A 15914-nucleotide genomic window follows, 5' to 3' on the forward strand; every position below is an offset into this window, starting at 1 on the left:
TCTTTGGGCGTGATAATTAAAAGAAGCGAGACAACGCGTGACTGAAGCGGGGTCGTTACGTGCTGGACACGCGCGCTCCTGTCACAACGCGCAAAGTCGTAGCCGACAGCGCACAGGAATATCGATTCTAAACCCCCTTCTCTCTCCTAAATTATTATTATTTCTCTCTCTCTCTCTCTCTCTCTCTCTCTCTCTCTCTCTTTCTCTTTTTTTTTTACGGACGTTTAGAGCAACAACCCTCGACACCGGGGTATTACCACTTGGGTTACGATGGCGCTGCGCAAGCAACTCGGCCTCTTGCGGGTCACTAGCCTCGTCGGCCATTCGACAAATCCATTATCGAGTGCTCCCTATGCAATGTGTGGCCTCTTATATCGCTCTCACCCCATTTTTCTTCCTACCTTCCTACCTTCCTACCTACCTCTCGACCCTCCCCGCAGATTTCTTTTATATCGAGCGCACGCCACTCGCCCTTCTTGAGGACACTGCACTCTGTGTGCTGGCGAGGTCGGTGGGAGTCACAATTGGGGCTTAGCAGTGTTAGCAGGCGAGGAGAGACCCACCGAACGTCGATTTACATGTACCAAACTTCAAAATCTTCCCCTACTGTCTAATGCAAACGACATTCTTATACGATTACCTTACATGATTCATTAGCTCGAGAGATTCACTTTACAATGCCTATATTTTATATTTAATTACTATTCTTTTCTAATTATCGCATAAGAGACTCTTCGTGTTTTGTTTAGTAAAATTACCAAGACCTTATGTGATTGTATTGTTACATTTCTGCTAAAACCTTTATTAATTATTCTCTTGGTCCGGGGCCTTTATTAAATATTCTCTTCGCTCGGGGCCCTATATTAAATATTGTTTCGGAAATTCTTATAAAAGTCCTGGAAAGGATACATCAATATTTATACCAAGCACGTAAAAATTCGACAAGAAAAATTCTTTATAAATAAGATTAACATATAGTGATAACTTATTCAGAATTTTCTATAATAGCTAAAGCTTATTAATATAATTTCAATTAGCATAATTCTGAAAGCTTTATGATGTATTTAATAATGATGTTAAAGAAGAAAAAGAAGAACAATCATTGTTCATTCGAAGCTAGCTATTATAAATTTTCTAGTGATATTTTACACATTTATTGGGTCGAATTAATACGAAGCAGACAATTACAAGCTGTTGATATTTACAACGGTGTTTGCAAATAAAACAAATCAATGAAAACAGTAATCGCGCTTACATTTGTTGCGCTGTTATGCAATGGGTTTTGGCTACGATGTATATTCAAAGCCAAATGTGATTATTTTTTTCTGGCCCGAGAGATGCGACATGGAGGAGGTAACGATGTCGCGCTCTGGCACGGAATTTTAATATTTGTACGTTGCGTGACTTAGGCAGTCGCAGTCGCGCGAGACTGTCCAGTGCGTCGTCACGCTGATCCTTACTTCATTGCCAGGAATGACAACCTATCGATACACGTTAATCTACTTGAAATATTAATTTTTCTTTTACGATAATTATCCTATTTAGACTTTATGCCCGAAATTAAATAAGATAGATGAAGAATTTTAGGAGAGCTGTATGTAACATGAAGAATCTTGCTCTCTCCTTATCTTATATTATAAAAGGATAAATTAAGAAGTTTTAAATAGTATAGATTATATTTGAAACAATATATTTGACTGTAAAATGAAACAATAATTTTATATTATTGGAAAAGGAATCTAGTCAATGTTAATTTATTTTTAAAAACTTGGATTTAATTTTGAAAACTTGGATTTTTTACATTCACGCGTGCGCCTGCACGCACGCACACACACACACGCACGCACACATACACACACACACACACATATATATGTATATATGGTATTTAAACATTTACTTTCGTTATTCGAGTAATTTCACGAATAGAAATGGTAATATACATTTTATTAGTTTAATTACAGTTTCGGTAATAAGTGAGTACATAAAATATTTATGGGTAATTAAGGCACGCAGTACTGTTTATAAGCTGTGAAAATTTTCAAATAAAGTTATTTTGCAACATGAAATACAATTATTGATGAACATTAACACGCTGACTCGGGAGCAAAGTCTTTATTGTATTGACAACAAAGATGCGTTAACGAGATCTGAAAATAATGATAATGGTATTGTGGCTTAAGTTGTAAATAAAAGTACAACTTGCGTCGATCAATGAATGCTAATTATTACGAGAGAGAAGAACCGGTTAATATAAAGCGAAAAGAGTGAGGCGAAGATTCGCAATAAAGGCGAACAGCAGCAGCCACTGTTCAGGATTCCTTCTTCGAGAAATCATCATTCTTGGAGTAAGTGCAACGAAGAGTATCGCTAAATCGGTGCTTTCACAATTTCGCGCAGACGTCTGCTTAGCTCGGAGGCAGTAATTAGTTCCGGACGAAGATTCCGGTCAATTAAATCGACCAGGTGACTCTGCGATATTTAGAGCGTTAAACGCGCACGTGTGCACATTTATTTGGCCGCACAAGGAAAACGAGGAGAAGGCGCTCGTCCGATGGAATATCGTTTTGCCAGCGACCACACTTGGCGCGGATCTTTAGTACTGCGGGATCAAGATCCAGGCTTCTTTTTACCTGTGATGATTATCGACACCCGTAACTCGACTAATTATCACAACTTTACAAAGAGTCTGGTACAGCGGTTACACCAGCTGGCTGGCTGGCTGGCTGTATGGATGGATCATCGTACCTATGAATGGACGAATTGATAGATAGATAGATAGATAGTGGGGGGAGGTTACAATAGAGATAGAGAGAGAGAGAGAGAGAAACCTTGGTTTTGGCAAAGCCAAGTGACTGGGAGAGCCCTCGCAAACCGACGAACGACCTTGCCTTTTGCCAGCGCAAGAGAGCGTACGGTGGAGGTAGAGGCAGGGAGAAAGCCAGTCGAATGAACCACTGCGCGCCTCGTGTGTGGGTGTTGCTTACGTGTCTCGGGATAAACGGCTTTTACCGCTGAGCACCTACATATAGACAACTTGTAGACGGCGACCAGGTGCCGGCATTAAAAACAGACAAAGTCTCCTCTTGCGATTCTTCATACTCTTACGAGCCGCCACTTTATCCAACCCGCACATCCGCGGAGATGGAAATGCACTACCGTTAGTCACTGCGTGCAGCTCCAAGCTTTTGCGTGTCCTGCGTGAATTTATTATACGATTCAGCTCGACCTCCAGAGCATTTCGCAATCCCGGAAGTGCAGCGCCAGTTTTATTCCGAAGGAAAATTAACGCACGCACTATGCTAATATCACATTGACCGACGCTCCGTATCGCAAATACGCCTGGACGTGGATAAAAGCTATTCCATCGCTCTAACAATCAAACGATTTTCGATTTTTATCCGAGACCAAGTACCGGCCAATCACTGACAATTAATGCGATAATTCTCGTGAAAGGTGCAAGCTTATTTCTACATTATGCTATTCGTTGTCGGCAAGTGATCGGGGGAGGGTGGGGCGGTGGGAGGGTTAGTATTAACGCTATTATCGATAAACGATGATCGAATCATCATGCGACTCGTAAGTTTACCCTAGATCGTTATCTTCATTGATTTGAAACTGGAATCGATTGTAGTAATAATTTATCGTTAAATTTGAAACTTTTGTCGAGCTTCAAAAGCCGATGTTCAATTACAATCAAGACGTATTCCCAACGTCCCCAAAAGTTTAACATAAATAAACATCTATCGATTAAAATTCAGTTCGATAAAAAATTTTTAATTCAATTTAGCCTAAGAATAAATAAATGAATAAATCATTCGTTCATTTATATCAATTATTAACGTAAATATTTATCTATGTTTTGCGTTATGCATAATTCCTCGGCTTTTTATCCTATTGGAATGCTTCCAACGAGTTAAAAAGAGTCGCGAATGGATGGATAAAAAGAAAGAGATGGTAAGAGATCGAAAAAGAGATCGAGAGTTTAAAGTCAAATGAGCTCGGTCGAAGCATTCCTTTCAACTCACAACTCACAAGCATCGTCACATTCGTAACGTTAATCATGAAATCATATGAAATCATGAAGTTTATTAGGGTCATTACTTCCGTAAGTAGCTTCCGAGCTCCAGGTTTATCGCTGCCCCGGGAACGAAGCAAGAGTTACGTTGGCCATCGCGAATCGCCGACCACTCACCCATCATCAAATCACACATAAAAGTCATAATTACGTTTTAGTTGCTGGTCCCTACCCCCGCCCTCTTGTTTCTGTTGCAGGTAAAATGCCAAGAGGCGCATCTCCGCCAATGAGATCGGGGCGATACCCATCAGGCAGGACTCGCCGCGAGGAGACACCCGTACTCGACTCGAGGAACCGGCTTTGAGAGCCCTGAGCTCGTTCGCCGTCTCACCCCGGCAGGCAGACCCCTCACCGAGAGTCGCCCTCGTCCACCTCCCCCCTCCCCCCGACCTTCACCCGCCTCAGGGCCCGTCGAGATGCTGGGCGTCAGCCAGCCAGGCAATCCACCATCCAGCTTGAGGCACTCGGCCAGCTTTTCCTGCCTCCAGCGCGGCTCGGGCAGCGAGGGCCACCGGGCTCGCACCTCGACACTGCCCCAGCAGCCGAGCCTCCAGCTTAACATGCAGCAGTACGGGGGCCTCACGTCCTTGCAACACCGTCAGGCTGCGGCGGCCCGCGCCCAAGTTGAAGCGAGGGCGCGCGAGTCCGGCCTCGGGGCTGGGGAGCTCGGCGAGCTCGGCTGCCTCGACACCAGCAACGACTACGGCTTCGTGAGGTCGCGGGCACGACTGCGCACCGGCAACCCCTTGCCCGGCCCCGTATTCAGGCAGCCGGACGAGCAGGAGCTCGCGACGAAGTCGGCGTACGGCTCGCGGCCGGAGCCCGCCGTGGACGTCGAGCGCTCGCGCCAGGACTCAAAGAATCCTCTACGCGGCGCCCTCATTCTCTTCAGCGCCTCGACGTCCTCTTGGTGGAAGAGCCGGCAGCGCGACGAGCTCGGTGGGCCGCCGCGCGGTGTTGCTACCTCGCCGACGCAGGAGCGCCGCTGGGCCAACGGAGGCGGCGCTATGATCGGCTGTGGGAATCTCGCCTCCCCGAGCAAGGAGAGCGGCAAGTGGCCGGGGAGCGAGCGCAAGTGGAGCACGCCGGCTTCTTCCTCGATCTCGGCCTCCGTCTCGGCCACGAGCTCCGCTTCAGCGGCCAACCAGGACCGTAGGTGGCGCTCCCTGGGGGCCCTACTTAGGACACCCGTTGGCCCTAGTCAGGCCTCCGCCGCCAGCCTCGAGTATTGCGTCGAATGTGGCTCATTGGGTGATGCCTGCCTCGAGGGCGGCTGCTACAGACGGGGTGTTAGCCGGAGATTTGGCACGGCGTTGGGCGAGGGCTGCTCGCTCCGCACGGGGAGACAGCGACCCGAGGCCGATCGGGAGCAAGAGGAGGAAGCGGTGCAGGCACAGGCGCGTCGGGTACAGCAGCAGACGCGGGGCGCGCGTTCCGCGAGGGCACAGAGCTTCTATCTTTTAGATGATTTCCTGCGACCCCAGCCCTCGAGCCTCGTTGGCACAGCGGTGGCGCAAGGGGAGGCGAGGCAAATTAATGGAATTGGAGTCGGGGCTGGGATGGGGGTTGGGGTACCATCCGGCCTGGGGGCACAGCGTGGTGTCGCCAACGTCACGCCTCCGCGGAGGCACAACTCGAGCTCCGACAGTCTCGAGGTCGCCACGAGTCCGCTGCCCCCGCCGGTCCCACCTCCGCCACCACAGATCAACGGCTCGAGAGAGAGGGATTGGAGCGAGGCCCTTCGCGACAAGGACTTATGCAGGTGCAGAATGTGCTGGAGTGGACTACAACAGAGATCCTTGCACGAGGAGGTTAGTCGCTTTTTTGATAGTTTCGACGGTTGCCTTCTTTTGAGATAAAATTTTGTCTTCTCTCATTCCCGCTCTTCATCTGGCTACTCTCTCGTCAAATGACTTTACCCTATGAAAAATCTATGTGAAACCTTATTTATATATATAGAATTACAATATTTTATCACTACAACCATGAAATAGATAATATATTATATATTTTGCAAATAAGTGAATTATTATTTATAAATATTACATGATCGCTGCGTTCCGCCGCTATACATTAAATCTTAAGCATGCACGAGGCGCATGGATAGCAGCACCTTTCCATTATCTCAAATGATTCTTCTCCCATTCGTATGACCTATACTTTAAATCTGTGTATTAAGTTGATTTTTAGTTAATTTAATTGCAAATAATGCCAAATGCATATAAATTCGTTTCCCCGTTCTTATTAATCATCATCATCTTAATCATGATTTACAATTTCTTCTGAATAAAATTAACCCGAAAATTTAAATGGCACCTTAAAATGTATATTTTATTGTTTAAATCGTTTGTATTTAAATGCTGATAAAGTCGGTGAGATTATAAGTTTATAAATATTGCTTTATGATATAATGATTTTATAGTCGCAATATCTAAACGTCTTGATGGTCGTTTGTAGATAAGATGAAATCTAAAGATTAAGAATAAGAGTCCCTCGTTGCACAAACTATTATTCGAGACTCTTATAATAATAAATACTTTACAAAAGGAATAAATGAAGTTGATAAATCCATAGTCATTCGATAAGTGAAACTTCATTACCAACCCCGAATGGAATATTAAAATTTTCAAAGAAAGATGCGACAATGTCAAAAGACGTTCCTTTGAGTCTTTATCGGAACAACGATGCATTATCAATTCCATTTATGAACACAAATTTTTTTCCGGGAAATCTTAATAAGCAACGGAACATAAAGGATAGTAGGTAGAAATGTATGCGGCGAGCAGGACAGACATTTGTGTGTTGTTGTCCATTTCCATTATCTCACGTGCCCTTATGAGTATCATGATTTCTCAGTCGTCACTCCATTTGACAGGGGAATACACGATTCATTCTCACTGGTCAAACGCTGCCTAACGATGTGTAAGTCAAAGAAAGAGATTCATAGAGACGAAGAGAGATAGTGTGTGAGAGAGAGAGAGAGAGAGAGAGATCGTGTGCGTATGTGTGCGTGCTTTCTTGCTTGCTTGCTTGCTTGCTTGCTTGCTTGCTTGCTCGTTTGCGTGCGTGAGTGCGTGACGGCGTGACGACGCGGGGGGGGGGGGGACTATTAGTATTCAGCATACGGTTCCACTAGTAATGTAAGCCTGTTCTGCATTCGACTTATATTTAAGAACGGGCGACAATGAAAGTGCGCGTGTGTGAACGCACACCGGGAGATGCTGATATTTAACGGAGATGAGGGTATTAACAAACGAGACAGGTATATTCAGAAACGAGGTGGCGTAAGTGCTAGGCTGGCGAGAGCGTTGACAAAGAAATAGCTCCAAACGTCCCTATCTAATGGAGCGATCTATTTGTGTTTTCAAATATTTCGAATCCCTCTCGCCCCCGCAAGTTGCACTCACTCCTAACTGGACCACGACAAACATTTACAAGGGCTTTACGTGCGTTTGCGGTTTACCGAAAAAGAATAAATAAGTGGACCCGTTAAATAAATAAATTATACACGCCTATATTAACAAAATTTTCCGTCTCTTATCGACCTTTTCATCTACTGAGATGTTATCCTCTTGTCTAGAATAATGATTCTAAAGTTTTTCATAAATTGTTCGGCAATGAAATAGTTTTACCTTTTCAAGTAGACTTCATTAATATTTATTCGTGACCATTTATATAGCTTCGCTCGCCTTCTTCTAGTCAGCTATACTTCTATTCCATCTACCTAACCCAATTCATAAATTAATCACCACATTGGGCTATTATTTGAGAAAGACAAAAACGATGATAAGATATTTGTACAGCGCGCAGCTATCGTAAAATCTTTATAGTTGATTATAAGATTTCAATATTTTACTTTAACTTGATATACATAATAACATTTGACAAAAATTTGTCTCAATTTCAATGATTTGCTTAAATTTACAATGATAAAACGGTACCAAAGAACTTTTCAACTCATACATTAAATTTTATATCTTTACATTGATTTACGCAAAGTATTATATATTACGTAATAGTTATTCTACAATTCTAACGTTATTAAATTACTTATAATAATTTGTATCCCTATTATTCAATTAACAATCATTTTATGTAAGTAATAATTTTATTATAAAAATTTTCTTCGCAGATTTAAATACTCGTTTTATAATATGTCATATATCCTTGGAAATATGAGAATTTGTGCTTAAAAATTATTTCCATTCATATTACATGGCATTATAAATACTGCGTTGTATTACCTAATCGACTTGGTAAAAATATCAATTCTTGAATCACCTTTTGAGTGGTTAACATATATTTTTCTCTTATTATCTCATTGAGCAATATATACAAACATATACATTCTACTGCTGCAAACAAACCCTATCTACGTTATCATAAAATTCATTCTCTTATTCAATGTTTTTTTATCTTTCTACATTGGCTGAAAAGAATATAAAACTTTTTTTCGTAATCAATGCTTAACCGATTTTCTTAACCGATTTTCTTAACCGATAGTTGCAATATTTTCTAACACACACACACACACACACACACACACACACACACACACACATATATATATATATCATACGAAAAGTTTCACGAACAAATATTCATTGTCACAGTTATTTCTAATTGTCACTATTTATTTTTATCTCTTTTATATATAATCTTTGATATTAAGTTGACATATTGTAAGAGTCGTAAAATCTAAACTTTTGATAGATGTCTAATAGTACGTAATTCAATGATAATATGAGTTATTAATTGTCTATTTTACTCTCCTGTATTCATTTTCTCGGCTTATTACCTAAATATAGCGCCGAGTATGTGATATGTTCCAACAGCACTAGACATGATCTACTAACTTCGAGCTTTATTATTTAATATTGCAACACTTAAATAGAAGTTTATAATGTTTAAACGTGAAGCGTACCTAGTAAAATTCTGTGCATTCTCAAATATATTTAATCCTCTTATATTGGATTAATAACCATTTCTTTCATTAAACATTACATCTATACACAGGCGTTTTTACACTGATGATACTGCGAAAAACTAATTTTCCAGTACTATAACCAAAAATATACGATAATCTCTTCTTTACTCAATGTTATAATTTTAAATAATTAGGCTCACACATTTTTGTCAATAGAAACTTTTGAATGAATATAGACCAGAAAATTTTAGCTAAAGTTACGATTGTCCAAAGAAGATCGATAAGTTGCATATAACGAGCAATATTTTATACAGATTGAATATTCAAATAATTCTTTATTTGAAATTCTTTATATGGCCTAAAACTTTGAATAATAATGAAAAAAAAAAAAAAAAAAAATCCTTAAAATGAAATGCTGCCGTGTAATTAATTAATTTAGATAACGATATTATTTAAATTGCTTTAGAATGTGGCTTTCATAGTAGTGAATTTATATTATTACTACGTTAAAACATATTACGTACATAATTATATAATAATGATATTATTACATATATCTTTGATATTTACATAATCAAAGACTCTCTGATTATTAAACTATGAACTAAGTAATTTGAATTTGTCGTTCGTAAAAGTGATTGAATTGTGTATTTTGGCTATCAGTATGTCGTCCTTAAATTTGAAAGACTCGGTATTTAAAATAATTAAAACTCCCTTAATTGTAAGTAATATGATCTTAGGTTGCGTCAGTGCTATAAACCGGACCTCTATTATTATGATATAGAAGTCTTCTTTGTAAACAATGTGCCTGATAAAACAGTCATTGGCGATGACCAATTAAATAAAATAAAAATGCGGTTGCTGATAAGAAACCAGACCAGGTTAGATATGGAGTTGATTCTATCATTAGTGGAACAATCAGCGCTGAAGAGATATGCTGTGGAAACAATGGCTTAAATCCTTGAGAATTATCCAAGTTCTTATCTGAAAAATACTCTGCATTTAAGATTAAATGGTCATTTTACCTTAAGATATAATGTAAAGATACTTTATTTCTTCTATTGTTAAAAAAAGTCACACATTATTGCAGATTTACAAACTGTAGTGTAAGTTATGAGTGCGGTATCTTATAAATTGTATTTACTTTACATTTATGCTATTTGAATTTCTTGCTATGAATTCAATGCTTTTGAAATTAAACTCACTCAATCCGATTAATAGCTAATGCTTTTAAATTAAGTGATTTAAACCAATTGTTTATTATAAATATTTATATTATAAATTATCTTCCAATATTTTAATATTTAGACAAATAGAAACTTTTAGAAAATGAGAGGTGCGAATAAGCGTTATTTTTTTCTTTTAGCGTTTTAATAATTTGAAGGCAAAAATTATCATGTTATAATAATTGAATATTATAATATTAAATATTAATTATTAATCGAATATTCGACTGATTTTCGAAAAAATTTATTGATTTTTTATAATTTATCCTTCTCTCTATCTTGGTACATTGTAAAAACAAAAAGAATTAATAACATAAATTCACAAGTTATTATTTGTTATCTAACAAATTCTGAGCGATCACGTCTTATTTATAATGCTAATATTATTCTAACATAACATTATAATGCTTTTTATGAATGTATGAATAATATTTTAATATAACAAGGAACATTAAAGTTAGAAGCAATAAACGGGTAATGGTACGAAAAAGCTGCGTTCATTTTATAAAATTTAATATAATAAATATATGCAAGTACAATATAAAACAATGGATAAGAAAATTGGGGGAAAAAATTAAATAACAAATAATATATGAAAATATGCATGTCTCATGCAATTAAATATTATTAAACCGTATGAATGAATATATAAAAACTGTTCACGGTAACAACTTAAAATATTAAAATTTAAATAATGGTTATGAGGAGCAAATGTATGTCTTATACTTAAAAGTATTTCATTAAGACTCTATTCTATTGACAATAATAATTATTTAATATATATTAATAAATTATCGTGTTTAATTCATATTAATGTATTATATAATCTAAAATATTTTTTAATTGTAAGTGTGTTAATTTTTATCGGATACCATATGTATTTGGTAATTTTTTGATATCTTTTAATATAATCTTTAATTAAATTTCAATTCTTTATTGTATATCAGTTCGTTTATAACAAATGTACAATGTATTAAAGTCAAATTAATTTTAATTAATACCCCTTAAATCAAAATTATAATTAATAATAATAATTAATAAAGATTTAATTAATTAATTAATAGGCGAGTGTATTAATAAAATATCCTATGACAACTGTAATCTTATTTTGTTAACATTATTTTCTAAACATTGGAAAAGAAATGGCAATAAATAAGTTTTTAGACATTTTCACAATATAATTAGCATAATATAATTATCATTAAAAATGATAATTTACAAATATTTACACGAAATTTAATAATAGTTTATATACTTTGTGTACATTTATTTGGTTCATTATTCGTGCAAAGAAAATATATTCACCCACGGGAATTTGGCCATGTAATATAACATAGTTTTATGAAATATATCAATTAATTCATAAACTCTAGCTAAGCTGAATATTCGACAGTTCATTTATTGAAATTCAATTTTATTTTACAAGCGATTGTATCGACACAAGCACAATAAGGAGATAAAGTAAAAATCTTAGCGTAGATTGCTGAATTGATAGGGATAATCGGGCATAGAAATAATTGCTCCTTGTATTAATGACAGCTGGGTATATGGGTAACTCGATATGATCGAGGGCAAACAGTCTTATGCTAAAGTTTTCGTATTAAACACCAGCTCCTTTAAAATTTGACGGTAATTGATGGGCACAGATGAGTTTAATTACGTACGTATTCATACAGTCGCGAATGACGCAACACTCTCGTAAGATCGATGTGTCGTGTCGTTTACTCCCCGGCTGGGGCTAGCCATTGTCGAATTAAGATCCGGTGGGCGTCGGGGGGCGGGGGCGACGCCTGACGTTGATACGCGACAAAGCGAGTGGAACAGCGATACAGCCTCCGCTCAATGAACGGTTCGTCGCGTCGCGTCGCGCGTCGCTGAATGATGGATGATCGCTCGGGGGCTCGCACCATCCTCGTCGATCCTCGACCGACACGCGCCTGTCTTTCAACGGCAGATTTTCAGCACGATCGAGCTGATCCATAGCGTGCACGCAATCATAATCGACGGAGCGTCCGCTCGTCAAGATAAAATGCTGCATCCGCGATGACCCCTGGAGTAAACGGGATTCAGGTACTCTGCCCACTTTATCTTCGCTCCTACTCTGATAAAATATTTGTCCATTTAGAATTCTTGAGCAATTGTTATAGCTCGAGAAATGTTGCCACGAGCAATTATTCGTCCATTGTTTTAACTCGTGCTCGCTTGATTTTAGCGTACTTGCTGACATACACACCGAGAGAGAGAGAGAGAGAGAGAGAGAGAGAGAGAAAGAGAGATAAAGAGTTCTTCTTTCGCTTCCCGGCAAATTCGCCCCGTGTACGTGGTTATCGAGTTTTTTCTCATTCGTGATGTGACGCACTGCAATTGTATAAACGGAGCGTATGCAATTGAAAAAGAATTCTTATTATTAAGCATGCGCTATCATCTCGAACATAAATTTAAAAACAGCTAGTTTTCAATCGAAAATGGCTGTAATGTATTAAATAAATAATGCATGGTTAAATAGTTTCGACTCACGTAGGAATTTTTAGCAAGTGTAAATCAAATTATTAATGGTAAATATAATTGCATGAAATATCAGTATGGACCAATGAGTTTCTTTTTTAGCTTATAAAAAAAAAAAAATCATAATAATAATAATAATAAATATTAAATAAGAGGCACAGCATTCTATTATACTAAGAAAACGTATTTTAAAATATTTATAAGAAATTGAAGATATATATTTTGTCTTATTCATACTATTTCATTGCTCACAATAACTATGCATTATTGTGCACATACAATCGTCACTTATTTACAAACGAATGCAATAAATTTATTGGAAAATTTCTAAAAGTTTAGCGGAACATGTGGATTGAAATAATCGCACTCGACGTATTTATTGAACCAAATTTTAAATGCAAGATTCTATATAATTTTTAGTGAAATAATAAAGACACATGGAACAATACAATAACGATAATATTTTATTGCAGAAATAACATATAAGAACAGGCGCATAATGACCGCACGACTTACCGCATTGCCGTATACTGCATATCGATTGTAATTTAATGTTTACATGCCTTAGATGGAAAATTCTATGCAACTATTTGCTTTCTATGTTGCCGATATAATAAAAGTTTAGATATTTGAAAAGCCTACGCTCGCAAAACAATTCTTTTTTGCAACTTAATCTTTGGCTGTATAAAGGCTCGCGTAGCTAGAAAAAATTGACATACATACGTATGACCCTCGATTATTTATTACATTCGTATTCAACTCAGTGAACATTTGTCCCGAACATTTAACCTTGAATATGAATTTTTAAATGAAATACTACCTAATTATTATTCTAAGTAATAATTTGCATTTCTAATAAGCAATCGATTATAATCAAGATCCTAGAGCTCTTTTTATTATGCATGATGAGTTGTTAAATCGCTTTATAATTGTGAGCGAAAATACGTAATGTATACACATATTCTGATGGAGTTTAATTAATCTAAAATTTTACTTTGCTACTAACATACTAATAATAATCTATACAAAATTATCTAATTTCATTATCATTAATATGAAAATTTTTGAACAGTAATTGCATATTTTAATGATCGAATAAAATTGATTTTTTCATCTTCCAATTTTTAGTGCAAAATCTTAGTTATTTATTGCGTGTGAAATAAATTTCTTTAAAATAACGATATTTTCTTGTATTATAGAAATTAATTAATTCGGGAAAATGTATACATTACTTCAAAAATATTAATATTTATTTTGGTATTAAATTACAAATTATGTTTATACTCGATTAACTAATAGCACATATGAAGTATTTTATTAGTATTAACAATAAAAATAAGATAAAAATTATTTCTTTTGTTTTTGTAATAATGTATTATTGATCTTTTGACAATAGATTGAGATCAATTTTTTTCTTGGAATAATTAATATAGAGTTTCTTTTATATTTATAAAACAGAGAAATTAAACAAATCAGAATCTTCTTTTTTTTTCGATTAGTTAAAACGTATTAGTTAAAATCATGAAACACTGATGAAAAATCATTCTTCGATAAATTTATGGATCTATAGATACATTCTACCTGAGTCAATCTATAAATAATTGATTTATAAAACTGAATTTGAATGATGACATTAAAATATAAATGCTCCTTACTCTAAATTTTTATCAATGTATACTTCATTGAGTAATTTCATACTTGTACGTGTTAATTATTTCATACAAGCTTTTTCTTCGCGAAGATAAAATTTTTCTGTTATTCACAATTGAATAATTTTAAGATCATTGTATTTTTTAATACAAATAATAACAACGGAACTATTATTATATTATCCTGTAGGAGCTTGAGCAATAATTTTGAAATATATATATATGAAATGTCATATGGCGTTTGTTGACTAGATGTAACTACAGTAAAATGTGAAATTTTGCAATAATTTAAGAAATTTTATTAGAGATAATATCATTATTTTCAAAATAAATTATTCTCTTTTGGATATAGAAGATATAGAGATTTTGTCCCAAGAAACTCATCTAAGACCGAAATAGATTTCAGTCTGAATATACATTATAGTCAAGGTGCTTTCCTCTTCGACTTAAAAGATCGTAGTTCCGATCTAATTCCATCGCTGGATCGCGCTACATTAGCCGGCACTTATGCAAAAGATTAACTCTATCGTCGCTGGCTCGCAGCTCTTCTTCTCGCCACTAAAATAATTTTTAACCTCCCGTGTTTTCTTGTCACAGTCAGGATATTTGCATTCATAGTGGCATTAGTCGAATAAATTAATTTTAGAAACATGGGAATTCCGCAGTTTTTGCGAATAGTCTGTATGGTGGACGGAAATGAAGCGGAAGCATGCGAATGTCAATATTTCTAAAGGCCTATTTCATTATTGTGATTTCGTAAAATTGAGAATTTATAAAAGCAATGTATTGCTTCGTATTAGTAAAAGCGCAAAATGCCCTCTCATTTTCCCCCGCCAGGTATACACTATATAACCTATAAAACTGTCCAAAATAGTTTATGAAATGGTGGGATGCGCCCGAGCCTTAAGTGTACTATAATAATAATGGAAAAAAGTACGTAGTAATATTTTATAGGCGGCCGATCTTGGTAAACATTGCGAATAGAATATTAGACAATAGTTTGTGAGTCAATGGTTTCGCCTTCGTGGTTTTTCACAATGGCGAGCGCAAAGTGAATAATGCAAGTTAAGGTGCCGCCAGTAGGAGACGAGAGCAAGCGTCGTCAGGCTCAATGAAGAGCGAGAGATTAGCGGGGATTTGGAAAATGCACTTCGACTACGGAGTGCACGATTACGCGCGTACTCGTGGGTCAGGGTGGGGGTGGGCGGGAGAGGTAGGGGACGGCGAGTAAGCCGGGTAGCCTAAGCTGCGAAACCGCAAAGTCGCCGATGCCGAGGTGACTCGTGCGAGTCGCGCATACACTGTACACAATCGCGTCTGTTTGCATGCGCGTGCAGGCGATTGAGCGACAGCGGCGACGATGCCTCGGGCCTCCAACCTGTCCAATAAGATCTCGGCTTCTTTTTCGCGTGCCTCGCTAATACACTGGGATACAATGGGATCGTATAAAGAACGACGGGCAAATGGCGATGAAAGGTGCGTGGATGAGGGTTTTTTTTTTGGGGGGGGGGGGGGGGGTTGTGGTTGTC

General features: G+C 37.3%; 1 protein-coding gene across 1 annotated transcript in view; it reads left to right on the forward strand.

Moving 5' to 3' along the window:
- Positions 1-15914, forward strand: part of LOC105363934 (dual specificity tyrosine-phosphorylation-regulated kinase 2) — a 153856-nt gene that overhangs the window by 46181 nt on the left and 91761 nt on the right. Inside the window, 1 exon segment of the mRNA XM_011501747.1 lies at positions 4276-5889. Within this exon segment, the coding sequence (XP_011500049.1) occupies positions 4495-5889 (1395 nt within the window). The 5' untranslated portion in view covers positions 4276-4494.

This window comes from Ceratosolen solmsi, unplaced genomic scaffold, assembly GCF_000503995.2.
Source record: "Ceratosolen solmsi marchali unplaced genomic scaffold, CerSol_1.0 scaffold23, whole genome shotgun sequence".
NCBI classification, from domain to species: domain Eukaryota; kingdom Metazoa; phylum Arthropoda; class Insecta; order Hymenoptera; family Agaonidae; genus Ceratosolen; species Ceratosolen solmsi.